A 14722-nucleotide genomic window follows, 5' to 3' on the forward strand; every position below is an offset into this window, starting at 1 on the left:
TGTAAAAGTACCACAGTTTTTTGATCCACTCATTTACTGATGGGCACTTAGGTTGCTTCCAACACTTGGCTATTGTAAATTGTGCTGCTATGAACATTGGGGTGCATAGGTTCTTTTAAATTGGTGTTTCAGGATTCTTAGGGTATAATTCCAGCAGTGGAATTGCCAGGTCAAAAGGCAGTCCCATCTTTAGTTTTCTGAGGAAATTCCATACTGTTTTGTTTTTATATTATTGCAGTCATGATATATAATTTTTAACTTTTTATGAGGGAAGAAGCCCACAGAGCCAAAAGTACCTAGGGCGCATGAACATCACAGGGCAGCGCTGCTCTGCAGAGATAATTCTGATTTTCTGCTTCTTCCTCCCTGCAACCCCTTGTTCTCAGAAATGGCTTAGAAAGTAAAAACCAAGGAAGTTTTAAAACAAAGGGATAAAATAAATAAAATGCAACAACTATTTATTAATATTTTAAAATTTTTCGAGCTAGAGTGGTAAGAAGATGTACCAAGGAGCTTGAAACAAAGCCTTCATTATTTGCTTTTATAAATAGGCACAAAACAGGTACTTTATAAATATACACATTGAAACATGCTTTTGAAATGGAAGCTTCTTGATGAATTATCTTTATCTATTTTTGAAGCACAGCAGGCAAATCATTGGGTATGTAAAATACACATTTGAAAGGAAATATGCCTATACATTTGGATATTGCCCTGCATATTTTTAGTCAGAAATATCCTAAACACAAAAGGGACCTCAGGGTGATTGATATTCCTGAACACGTTTCATGGAAAGCATGCTGTAACTTAGAGCCGTGCTAGAACACTGCTTGCTGCAGAGCGGCATTGAGAGATGTGTGTGTGGCCTACAATCAGTAGGCTGGTTGTTACAATAACAAAGGAATGTTGAAGATTATCACAAACTGGGTCTCAAAAATAATATTCTGCCAATATAGCATATTATCTAAGCAGTATTTCATCCAAGTCCCATTTTATTGTCTTCATCAAAAGCACATTTTCTGGGAGCATGACACAGAGCTGGATATAGTGCCATCTCATACACCTAGACTTTATGTGACTTCTCTCCCTCTCTCTCTCTCAATTCTCAGGAGACTTGGAAAGATATCTGAAATTTTTGACAATCAGGAATAAAAAGATGATTTAAGTTTTGAACAGAAGTTGCTGTTGGTTCTTATTTTGTTCATGACCTTTACTGATTCTTGCTCCTAATTGCCAGATTTGCAGTCCTTTCTCTATAATTATCTCATTATTTATCTATTATTTCAGGATCATGAATTCAATGCCAATTTTTCAGCACATTTCAATTAACATTAATTGACTGCTCAAGGGATGCACCACTCTGTCCTAAATGCTATGAGGGAAATTGTCCATTGATTTTTCTCTTAATAGGTGTCGAGATCGAACAGATCCTGTTGGGAACTGCGGTGTGCTGAGAGTGTTCACCTGAAGTCAGTTGTATTGCCAACTTCCAACCAGCTTTACTTAAGACACTTAAGTGTAGAAAACTAATAATGCCTATGAAATAAATACGGTAATGATAGACTTAGACCTTGTAAAGGGATCTGATTTATTTGATATATTTTTTGCAACAATTATTACCCTAAGTGAATGCATTAGGCCATTCTATTAATAACTGTAAAACAGAACCTCCTTCACCCCAAACACAGGTCTATGATCTGACAGATTTTTTTAAATTGAAAAACTGCCTCCCCAAAGCAATTATAATAAAAAAATTATTGGTTCTCAGACTAGCCATCAATAAATGAACAAATCCAATCTTTAAACCAACCTGCTAACATTATATCCCAGTAACCCTGGCATATGGAATTGAATAAAAATAAGTTAATCAGCCCATATAGATATCTGCATTTCTAAAACCAGGATATTACCTGCTCAGTTCATCAGCCTCTTGTTGAAGGTTGTGTGCGTGGTCAACAGCTTCTTGGACTAAATCATGACTGAGATTACTTAGGTTGAACAGCTTTCCCTGTAGTTCATCTCTGGCTCCATCTATTTCAGCATAAATCCCCGATGCATTCTAAATATTTTTAAAAATGAATTTAATTTAGAAAAACTTAAAAACATATTCCCCAGGGAGCATCAAAAGGTAATCTCTATCATTCCCCATTATACAGTTCAGTCAATTTCAGGCCAGGTCAACATAAGCCTACAATTCTATAAGTAGATATCAATATTTATCTATTTCCCTTGCATCTTCAATTCCTTGTTCTCTATACATTTCTTCCTAGCATTCAGACATGCTCTGCCATCTCTGACCTGAAAACTAAACTAAGCTAGCATCTGTGTCGCTGCTTTCTCCCAGTCAGTCTCCTATTTCTCTGGTCAGGAAGGAGAACTTAAAAGCCGGTGTTCCTCAGGGTCTGACTCAGTCCTTTTCTTCCCAAGAAATCTAACTCCTTTCTCTGAGCCCAGTCTTTGAAGTCTTCGAATTCATTCTCTGCCATCCTGCAGGAATGCTGATCCTTCTATTGGGCTAATCTGATTGTGTTATTTCCCTTCTCAAAATCAGCTCTTGCTTTGCAGGTATGAACTCAATTCCTTAGCACCCCTTAGCATGTCTCATCAACTGACCCCCTTCTCTCACACCAATTTCATTTCTCACCGTTCTTCACCATACTACATAGGCCCCTGTGTCTTTGCACATACTATTTTCTCTGTCTGCAGAATACTGTTCCCTTGTTTTCTGTATCATCCATCTGGAAAAGTTCTATGCATCCTTCCACATTCATCTCAAATATCACTTCCCTTATGAAGCTATCCCTAGCTTCTCCAGGGTGAGTTCAGTGTGGTCACATAGGTTTTAAATCTACATACTTCATTACAGTAATCCTTTCATTTGAATATTGCACTCACCAGATTACACAATCTTGGGAGACAGAAACTATGTTTAATGTATTTTGCATTCCCAGAATGTAATATACTTCTTGGCACAGAGGGTTTCTTTTTATGGAGGCAGTATTAAACCTCTAGCATTTTGGTTGGTCACCTGGGGATCAATACTTAAAAACATATTTTTAATTGTATAAACAGAAAAAATGCCATGGACATTCTACCTTTACTCATTGACTCATTCACAGAATATTTATTTTGTGCCTACTATGTGCCAGGCACTCTTTTAGGAGATTGAATGTCTAGTTGCAACACAGTCTCTGCTCTCAAGGAATTTACAATCTGCTGGGAACATACAGATAGTAAACAAGTGATAAAATAAGTGAGCAAGCTAAGTTCAGGAAGTAAAAGCCTATTGAATAAGATACAACAGGTGAGAGGTGTTGGAGAGTGATCAGAAGTAAGAGGCCCACTTAGATTGAATGGTCACAAGAACACTAGCCATTGGAAAATTTTGGGACAGCGGGTAAAAATGTCCTGAAGTAGGAAAAAAATATGGTGTGTTAGAAAAATAGAGAGGAGCTGGGGTGTGACAGTCTGGAGTGTAGTGGGTGAGGGAGACAGTGGGGCAGGACGTCAGAAGCGGGGGCCAGAGCTAGGTCACTTGGGGTCTCCTGGGCCATGGTAAAATGAGGTGTTTCCTACTTTAAGTGTCCCTGGAGGTTTTATGTAGGAGAAATAACGTGATCTGATTATGTACTTAAAGAACTGTTCTGCTACTGCAGAGGATGAGTCTTGAGGGGCAGGAGTGGAGGCAAACGGATCAGTAGGAGGCAGATCACACTGGAAATGAAGAGACTTAGACTGAGGAGTAGCAGCAGAGAAAAGGGTAAGCATTTATCCTGGAGGTAGGGCCAACAGGTCTTGTTGAAATGGGAGTGAAAAGAAAGCAGAAATCAAGAATGACTCCAGAATTTTGATTTGAGCTGATGAGTTGTGCTATGTACGGAGGTGGGGAAGACTAGAAAACCAAAGCAGATTTTATTCAGACTATTTACATTTGATATGCCTGTTATATATCAAAGTAGTAGATGAAATTGTAGTTTTGCTACAAACCATGCAGAGTTCTTACTTGAAAACATCAAGTAAGCATTTGCATACAAGAGTTTGGAATTCGGTGAAGGTATCGGAGTCAGAGGTATAAATCATGGAATAATGCACATAATTATTTTATAAAGTCACGGGGTTCAATGGGATTAATGAGCAGGAGAGTGTGAATAGACAGAAAGGCCCAGGACTGAGTAGTGGGCCATTTATTGTCCAGAGCAGGGGTCAACCTGGCCCAATGCCTTGTATGGCCCAAAGCCCAAATAGTTTTTACATTTTAAAAAAATTGTAAAAAAATGAAAATAAACAAAAACCAAGAAAAGAATAAGGAAGGACATTTGGCCTGCAGAGCCTGAAATATTTACCACCGAGAGGGTGTGCAGCGGTGAAGCCAGCAAAGGAGGCTGGGAAGAAATGACCGATGAGGTGGGAGAGGAGCCAGGTTGAGTGTGGTATTGGAGGACCCAGGACGGGATCTTTAAATAAGGAGGAAAGGTTCACAGTGCAAGGCTGAGAATGCTGAGGAGAGAAGTGCAGCCATGGTTTTGGCTACGTTGAGGTTGCTGGCACCTTGGACAAGCACAGCCTCAGTGGAGGGGCATGGACTTTCATTTGGTGTGAGTTGAGTACAGTAGACAGTGTGGGGCTGGCGGGTGGAAATGGCAACTGTAAAGGACTTCAGATATTTTGCTATGAAGCTCATAATAGTAATGAGGCAGGCATTAAAGGGAATGTGAGCCAGAGCTTTTTTTCTTTTTAATTTTTAAAAGATAGGGACTATTAGGCATGTCTGTACATTGGCAGCAATGATCCAGTGAAGGGTAAGAACTGGGTGAATCAGAGAGGGAATGCTTTCGGGAGCCACACCATGTTACCTTGCTGTCAAGGTGGGGAAGGGTAGGATTTAGAAAACAGGTGGAGGGATGGGACTGTGATGGAAGAAGAATGCTTTATTATTTATTACAGGAAGGAAAGTAGAAGTCTTGATACAGATGCAGGTGAGCTGGTAGATTTGGGGTGGAAATATGAGGGGAGTTCTTTTTGTTCTTAATTTTTTAGCGAAGCATGAAGCAAATTCACCAGCCAGACAGATAGAACAGGAGGTGAGTTTTCCACCAGTTACGTTGGCGGCGCTGGGTGTGGCTATGATGTTGGGGGTACTTGTGTTTATTGGGGAAACAGGGTTAGAATTCTTAGGTGAATACAGTAGGGGAATAGCATGGAAGTTAAGGATGTTTGCAAAGAATGATTATACTGACAACTTTAGCTGCTCAGAGGGAAGAGATGATATGAGAAAAGGATAAATGAAGTGGAGGAGGTCTCCCTGTGGCCAGAGAATTGTTGGAGTGGACATTCTAGAGTGAGTGAGTTAAGAGATGGTACTATGGGAAGGAAGTGCTTAAAACTGGGATTTGGGAAGAGGTACTGTTGTTGATGACAAGACTTGGGTGTGGCCATAACTGGCATTACAGGAGTAGGTGGGAAGAAAAGCTTGTGGGACAGGACTTGAGGGAGCTGGAGGTCTGAGAGCTGGTGGGCTCATCCCTCTGGATCTTGATCTCTCTAAGGATGGTAATGGGAGTAGGGATGGAGAGGAAGATAGGGAGATTGGTGCTGAAATAATGAATGGTGATCAGATAACTTTTTTTAATCCTTACCCAAGGATATGTTTATTAACTTTAGAGAGAGGAAGGGAGGGAGAGAGAGAGAGAGAGAAAAAAACATCAGCGTGAGAGAGAAACATCGATCAGTTACTTCTCGTATGCACTCTGACCTGGCCTGACCAGGGACCAAACCTGCAACCTAGGCATGTGCCCTGACCAGAAATCAAACCCATGAGCTTTCAGTTTATGGAATGATGCTCCAACAAACTGAGCCATTATCAGTTAGGGCTGATCAGATAACTTTCAAAAGTAGTAAAGATCAGCTAAGAGTAATTTGGTGACAGCCTGTTTCACTACATTTTATTGGAAGTTTTCTACTTTAAAAAGTATGACTTTTATTTTTTGACAGCCAGCTGTATTACACACACAACTTATGAGTACAGTTAGGATATTCCTGAGTTGCACTTCTAACAGAACTTTCTGTGATGATATCTGTGATTATAGAATGATTATATTGATAATTTTAGCTGCTTAGAGGGAAGAGATGATACAGAGATGATATGAAAAAAGGATGAGTGAAGTGGAGGAGGTCTCCATGTGGCCAGAGAATTGTTGGAGTGGGCATTATAGTAGCCACTTGCCTCATGTGGCACTTCTGAGCACTTGAACTATGGCTAATGTGATTGAGGAATTAAAATTTTAATTTAAATTATTTAAATTTAAATTTAAGTAGCCATATATGGGTAGTGGCCACAGTTCAATGAAACTGAAAAAATCAGTCACCTGATCTTATTTTTATAATGCCAGCTAACTTGATAGATTTGAACTGGATTCAATTGTTCTGTGACACGGAGCTGCTGTTCTAATCTGCTATCAGTACAAAACTGAACAGGTCACATGCATTCTTACCTTTATTATATCATCAAGTTCTGCAAGGGTCAGACGAGGGATTATCAGAGAGTTTGAAGACATCCTCAGGGAAGCGTTTACCCCATCCATATGTTCCCTCACTTTGTCATGTTGTTTCTGCAGGAAGGAAGAGCAAAGGAGGGAGGATGAGAAGGTGGCTTTAGAGAAAGCATGGGACAGAGTGGTCAATGTCAACTCGTTGTCTTTGCACCCAGACAGATGGGGTTCCAATCTCAGCCCCACCACCTACCTAATTGCTGTGTGACTTTGGGGAATTCTACCTTCTGAATGCTCAGTTTTCTCATTTACGACATGGAGAGAACAGAAGGAAGCACCTTGGAGCTTTGAAACGTGGTTGTTATTATTTCAGAGTTAACACTTGACTCTTCATGAATATAAAGTGAAATTATGAATACAGGATTGAACGGTAAGCTTTCCATTTGCAATAACAGGAAAATGAACGAATTCGAAAAGTGTTTATCATGTGCTAACTTGGGGCACAAATAGCTCATTTGCATGGGAATAAAGCATAGACAAAACAATCTTAATGTCCTTTATAAAATTTAAAATGGCCTTATTATCAAAGCACAAAATTGTGATCTTGCTTTCTTCCACTCTGAGCTCATTATGTTAAATGCTCAGAATTTTTGAGAAGGGAAATTGCCCAAGTTGCTAATATATTTCTTGATGAATGCTTGAATTTCCACCTTCACTACTGGATGTTGTGATTGTGAAGAAATATTATGGAGCTTCAAATGAGTTCAGAGTTTGAGAGCGACACAAAATGAAACTTTAAGAGGAAAAAGTAAAAGACTCATTTTACAATCTGAGTAAAAAATGACTTTAAGTTACTTTAGATACAATAATTTGAGTTGGGGTTGAAATATGTAAGTGATGGTATAATCTAGGATATCCCAGGAATAATGAGAGAAGCCCAGATATAGTAGGATATACATTAAAACTTTCTAAGTTCATCTTAATGTTTTTCTGACTGCCTGAGGCCTTTCCTGATTTAGTGGAAGGGAAGATGGAGTCCATCTCCTCCAAACGTGTTGCTACAGGGGAAGACGAAGGTCTAGGAACAGAAAAGAATCCCATTTGAACATCCTCATAATGCAAGAACATTAAAAATCTCGGTATCCATCAAGCTTAATACAGTGTGACTATCTGGGGTTAATTATTCTTATCTTCACAAGGAGAAGTAGTTGGGGAGACAGACCCACTAAGAGATTGGTCACGGTGCAGAAAGAGATGAGTGCAAGGCATCCTATAGGACTGCTGCATTGGTGCTCCTGCTAATTCAGAAGAGTGGGGCAGGCCTCCTGGAGGAGGTGATACCTGGGGGTATCCAGGTAAAGGAGAAAAGAAGTCTGCTTCTCAGGCACATGGGGTTATCAGTAGAGTGATATTGCTGAACTGAATGTGTGAAGCAGGGAGATGGCAAGAGGTACAGCTGAGGAGGCTGGCAAGGGCCCCTCGGAGAGACTTCCATGTACCACGTGAAACAGCATAGACTATCTTATAGGACGTATCTTTCAAATTTTTTTTTAACCATGACTCACAGGAAAACAATGTATTTTACAATATGTTGCAATCCAGTAACCATACCTAACTAAAATAGAAATTTTTTTTCCTCAAAAAAAAAAAATGCTGGTTACAAGCACTCAAAACTTATTTTATGATTCACTAAATCAGTGACTTTCAACCAGTGTGCTGAAAGAATTTTTAAAACATGCAATACCTGACTATTTAGTCAGGGGCACTGACCTCTTTTCTCTTAGATTGCCAAATTGGGGGAAAAAAAGATAATAGCTAATACAAAAATAGTCGTTAGGTATGAGTGAATCAAAATTATACCTATTTTGCTTTGTCAGATTGGCCACAAACAGTATGTTCCTTGGTGTGCTGCAGAAATTTAGTAGTCAGTTTATGTGCGTCATGAGACGCAAAAGGTTGAAAACCTCAGCAACAAATGGTTGAAAGCTGTAGTGTTAAAGGCATTGTATAGGCTGTAAGGCAAAAGGACAACAGCGGTCAGCACTCCAGAGGGAGGGGCCTCCCACTCGGGCAAGATGGGAGGATGGCTTGGAAGGGAGCAGAAATGGAGGAGAAGGAGGACGAGGCTATTTTGGTTGAGAAATAACTTCTCCCACGCTGGAGAAGTTATGGAGAAAGAGAAAACAAAACTAAAAATAATCCGATGGTAAAATTGGCAAGATCCTGTGGTTGACTACATGTGGGAGGTGAGAAAGAAGGGAAATTCAACAATAAGGATGAGTCTCAGTAACTCTCTTGAAATCTACTTGAAGGAATTATCTTGGTTACACTTACAATTTTGTTGCATAAGGTAATCATGCATTTGTTTAACAAAGAATGCTATCCTGACCATTAATATTCTAAAAAATATTGGCCGAGGGATTGCTGCTATTAGAAAATGGTGGTGATATATGTAATTCACTTTTATTTAGGACATTTTACAAGGACTTACAGAGAAGCAGTGATGACTGAAAATCAGGTGAAGAGCCCAATTTAAGTTGATTTTGCCCACCATAAAAATAAACATACGTGAATTAATGAAGTTGCTCATAGTTTCCTAATTTTTCATTCTAGCATTCATAAGTATGTCAACATGCGCACATGTCTTTTCATCAGAGGATTCCTCTCAGTGGTGGTGTGAGTGCATGCATTGCTTGGAATACACAAGTGACCACAGCTGTTCTTAGCTCTGGATTTGTATGCACACACAAATCCTGGCCCCACAGGGGTAACTGCCTTTGCAAGCTATGGACACATCTGGGATTTTCCTCACTTCTTTGTATTTGCATGACCTTGGCTTGAATTAAACTCCCTATGACTGCAGCTGCTGACCAGCCAGGCTGTGAGATTTATTTGTCATGCCTTTCCAAAAATTACGCATATCCCCACAGGAACATGGTTCTGGGTTGTTCTGGTGTTCTAGTGCTGTCAGTATAAAAATATAAAAGTTAGGCACAAGAACAGTGCAATAATTAATCACTTGCAAGAGCAACACAGTCATACAGGAGAACTCAAACACCAAGAATGATTGCATTCTTATTAGTGCAAAATCTAAGCAATTTTCATGGTTTCAACTTCATTTTAAATGTACACATTTACATTAACAAATTATAGTGGCAAAATGTACAAATGTTTTTAAAATGTGAATTTAAATACTGGCACATTTAAATGTGCCAGTATTTTAAAAATTGTATACCGACTGCACCCTTTCGACACACTTTTGTGGGGTGTTGCTTATGCCTGAAATGCATTGACAGTTCTAGTGTCCACTGTACCTCGTGGTCCCGCTGCCTGGCTGCCGTGGCTCTGTTCATGTCTTCTGCATCCCTGATGTGATCAAGGGCCTGGTGAAGTGATCCCTGGAGGTCTGACAACTTAGCGTTGTAGTCATCCAGCTGCTCCAGGACCACAGGAAACAGAGAGCGGGTGTCATTGTATAGTCGCTGCCAACTCTCAGCCTGGCTTAACACTGGGAAGAAAAATGACATGGAAAGTCAGTCTGCACTTCTGCGGTCTCCTCCCCTTCCATCAGCATTTTGAGATGCAAACTTGTCAGGCTATGCCTTCTTTAGCAATAGAGATTGATGGTGTTGTTCACAAAATAAGCCCATGTTTTCTATTTGAAGTAAAAAAATATATACTATTTTGTAGGGTTGAAGAGCCCCTGGAGGGTAGGCAGCCAAAAGTCAGCTTTCCTACTGAGATTATGTTTTAGGTGGAAACCATGGCATTATACTATGCTGATTATTGCCCAGATTATTCCTAATTTTACCATTTAAAGGGGCTTTAGATATATTATAGTGTTACTATTAAAATAACCAAAATTACCTGGTCTGTTACTGACAAGTGATGTTTATGACCATTCATTTTTTTGTATTTTCTCCAGCTAACTGTTTTTAGTTGGTTCCTTTCCGTCAAACCTAAATCATTATTTTGGATGAAAAGAAGATGAAATGGCAATGGTCTATTCTTAAACCTTGTGTATGCTTTAGTTCTCTGATCAAAGTTACATGCATTGACCAGGCACCTTAATTTTTTTTTCCTCCAGGGAATATCAGTCTGCCTTGTTCATGTTTTGTATTTTCTTTCCTCACCATGCTTTAGTTCTCTGATCAAAGTTACATGCATTGACCAGGCACCTTAATTTTTTTTTCCTCCAGGGAATATCAGTCTGCCTTGTTCATGTTTTGTATTTTCTTTCCTCACCATGAGCAGAAGACACAAGTTCATGGCTGAGTGAGGAAAGTGGTTGAAGATGCTGTCACTAGGTGGAAGGTAGCTGAGTAGGAGAGGTGATTGGCCCCATTTCCCCGGGGCCGTCTCGTTACATTCCAAAAAACAGAAGGAGTGTCGAAGCCTCTGGCTGTGAACTGGAGTGTCAGCCTTCCTCACTGCGGGCTTCATCTCGACTCAGAAATGGGACCTGAGATTCTACTTTGGCTTTACTCTGATTTTGTTCGTTTGCTATCATAATAGGCATTCCCAAGAACATTCCTCTTCTAGAGTGTTTACATTAATTGTCAGCAGAAATTGATCATGACAATTGCCCAGGGAAATGGTCCAGTGCAGGTGTTCCTAATCCTTTCTGTGCAGGTGTAATCTAGTAAATCCTTTTTGTGATGTTTTTTAAATGCGTAAAATAAAATGCATAGAATTAAAAAGGAGACTGATATATTAAAAACAAATTGGTAATATAATAATATGTTTCCTTATTAATGCATAAAATAATGAGATTTAGAGGTGGGATTAATAACTACTATAATTTTGAATTATCAATGAATTTAATGTTTTGAGATAACAGCAACAGTTAAAATATAATATGCAAACCGGTGGCTTCTTTTGTTAGTTGTATAGATTAAAATGGACACAAATGCTTTGCAATTGTTCCCATCAAAAGTAGAGTCTATATCCTTAGCCCTTGAATCTGGGTTGGCCATGACCAATAGAATGGATACGGCATTGTTGGGTTGCAAGGATAGGCCTCAAGAGACCTCACACTTTCCATTCTTGCCACCTTGGAAGGCAGCCACCTAGCTTCCTTGAGGTTAAGCTGTGGAAGGAGAGGCCCAGACATCTCAGCTAAGGCCCCAGACATGTCAGTGAGCTCAACCATGCCACATGGGGCGGAGATGAGCTGTTCAGCTTGAGTCTAGCCCAAGTAGCCAACCCGTGAAATCATGAGCAAATAAATAGTTACTGTTTTAAATGAATATGTTTGGGTGGATTGTTAGACAGTAATTGATTAATTGATAACTGATGTAGGGACCAACTCAGAAGTTCACCAATACTATTGTGATTTGATGTCTACATGCATCATTAAAGGAAATATTAAATTCCCACTGAGGTTAAAACTCATTAAAAGTCATTCATGGACTTTGGAACATGAATGTTGCTGAACTTGTAGATTTACTGGCTTCTCAACATAATTTTACTTACTGTAGTTCAGGGAATTGGTTCCCATTAGCCTTCCCTCCTCTGTTTTATACATTTTCAGCAACAGCTAAGTCTTCATTTCTTCTTCTCAGGAGTAAAAGTTTGATAGATTCCTCATGGAACCTCAGCTGTTTCTCAAAAGCTTAAGAGTGGACCTGGATCTAAAACCCATGGTCATCTAGTCAAGTTGTGCTGAATGATTCCCTGAGGCCACGGGTAAGTTCGAAATAGCTCTGAATATTGGGAATTGGTTGCTTTGGCCAAATGTTGCCCTGGACCCACAAAAAAAGCAGAGATGTGCTAGGCCGTAGGAGTTGAATGCACCTACATTCATAGGCTTCGTCTGCCTCCTCATCCACAAGCTCCCGTTGAGTGAAGAATGGTTGACGGCTTCTAATCTCCTCCAGCATCTTCTGGGCCAACTCCAGCTTCTCAGAGATTTCTTCAGGGCTAAGCTCCTGCTCCTCCCCATAATAGAGCATCTTGCTGTTGATCTCTGAAAGGAAGGGCATGATGAAGACAGCAGGGAGAGATGACTAGGCATTTTTACATTGAAAACATGGGCAAGTGAGGGCAAAGGGCAGGGCTGGTCCTCACATGGAAAGACAGACTCATTGAAAGACAGCATACTGATGTTCATAGTGCAAATACTGAATCCAGCATCTGAGTTCAACATTTATTCCAGGGAGAAGTAAAATCTAAGTAAACCACTCCTCTTTGCTTTTCATTAGGGTCTTTAGAATGGGGATGGGATTAATGCAAAGCCTGCCCTGATTTCAGCAGTACCTGGTTTCCACAGTGATTAAAAAAACATAAACATTTAAGTCACACAAAACATGGAGATATTCTGAGGTATTTCCTGTCATATGTAGGATGTATTAGAGATATTAATTATACTTTAATGTATATTTTATTAATTATGTATTAATTATACTTTAGCAAAGGGTTTATCAAGGCTTTAAGTCAACATGAGAGTATACTATAGTTGTTCAAGTGAGTTTTTCATTTTGTTTTACAGACTAGATATAATATAAAGGTTTGTGCATTTGTTCTGACATGCTTTTTTTTTTCTTGCTATTGCTATTTTCATTCTGTAGTATGACTGTTTGTCAAGATTGTGTTATTTTGACTGTGGACCATTTTCACTCCACGCCCAAAAGTTGGATAGAGAATTTCAGAATTGGAAGGCCCACTGTGGTTCCCAGGGACTGGGTGAGTGGTCTAAACACCAGCAGAGCTGAGGAGTTCTCTGACTCCCTGTTTTCGTTACATGTGATCAGATGAAAATTCTATAATTTCCACCTTGTCTTCTCAGGAAGCATTTTATCTTCCTGGCATAAATGAAATTGTATGTCTTTGGTTTATTATGATCTATGTGGTTGGCCAGACAAACATTGCATTCACATAAATCACACCAAATAAGAGCTTGTATTTTATATGGCTAATAGCTTGAAGGTCACCAGTAGTTATCTGAGGGACAGTTGGGAGTAGGAATGACACACTATTGGTGTTGGGCAACATTCCTGAATTGGGAAGGAAGGGAGACAAGTGAGGAAAAAGGATTGAATGCTAGAAATATTACTGAGAACATTATAGGGACACTTAGATATGCTAAAAATATGAAGGGATTAAGCATTCACTTTTCAAGAAATTCTAAAACACTAACTCCTGAAATAAAGTAAACATAGATTTTTTCCCCTTTGAACTAGCAGTTGCAAGGCTAAATTCTTTGGTTTTGATAAAAATGTTATATTTACAGTTTTGGTCTGTTTTATTTTAGCTGCTTCTGGTGGAATTAGAAACAGGAAATGTAGACAATAGCATTTTTGCCTTTGGCCTTTGGAGACTGTTCATACCTTATTACAAAAAGGTAAAAACTGATGAAAATTATTGTTTCCCATTTACATTCTTTCATAATTTTAAAAATCTTTTCTTATGCTTAAAGCAGTGATTTTCAATCGATGTGCTACAAAATTTTTAAAACATGCAATACTGCACTATTCAGTCAGGGACATTGACCTCTTTCCCCTTAGATTGCCAAACAAAAAGATGACAGCAGTTAACACAACAGTAGTCATTTGCTGTGAATGAATCAAAATTATATCCTTTTTTGGTCAGATCTGCAAAACAATTTTTTTTTGGGTGGGCTGCAGAATTTTAGTATTAGTTTATGTGTTCCATGAGACAAACATGTTTGAAAATCACTGGCTTAAAGGGTCAAATAGAGGGCTTAGAAACTTTCCTAATAAAATGCTTTCGAATAAAAATTTGAGTTACGAAAGCAAAGGTGAATTATGTTCTCTGATTGGCTTACTAGGATGCTGGCTTTGTGTGCTGCCTAGAGGGACATATATTTCTTAATTAGATGAGGTCAGCTAATCCAGGCTCAATCTTACTTTTAGAACAAATCAATGCTTACTCTAAAATGTTATAGGAAAAGGATATTTTATTGGTAGATGCAAAAGCATGCAATAATGATGAGGGGAGTGGGAAGTGTTTCAAATGTATGCCATTTGTTTTTATTGTGCATTATAGGCACCAAAGGAAATATAGAAAATGATTAATTTTGGCTTGATATATCTTTTTTCTTGGAACATGCCCCCCCCCCCCCCATACCTCAGTATAAAAATATGGCTCTCCTACTGTGGGTCCCTTTACTGCTGTTGTGACCTGAGATGCACTTGATGTTGTCTAGCTCTTAATATCTAGGATAATAAAAACTATGGAAAGACACACATACTGCTTTTTAGCAGACTATAACA

General features: G+C 39.1%; 1 protein-coding gene across 2 annotated transcripts in view; it reads right to left on the reverse strand.

The window, feature by feature from the left end:
• LAMA4 (laminin subunit alpha 4) overlaps positions 1-14722 on the reverse strand; it is a 136548-nt gene that overhangs the window by 50220 nt on the left and 71606 nt on the right. For both annotated transcript variants that reach the window (XM_045843474.1, XM_045843473.1), the window contains exons 10-13: positions 12289-12456; positions 9803-9996; positions 6492-6608; positions 1911-2059 (exon numbers count right to left, since the gene is read on the reverse strand). In XM_045843474.1, coding sequence (XP_045699430.1) covers positions 1911-2059; positions 6492-6608; positions 9803-9996; positions 12289-12456 — 628 coding nt within the window. The remainder of the gene's footprint in view (positions 1-1910; positions 2060-6491; positions 6609-9802; positions 9997-12288; positions 12457-14722) is intronic.

This window comes from Phyllostomus hastatus, unplaced genomic scaffold (genome assembly GCF_019186645.2).
Source record: "Phyllostomus hastatus isolate PE091 unplaced genomic scaffold, TTU_PhHast_1.1 phas_contig_40, whole genome shotgun sequence".
NCBI lineage: Eukaryota > Metazoa > Chordata > Mammalia > Chiroptera > Phyllostomidae > Phyllostomus > Phyllostomus hastatus.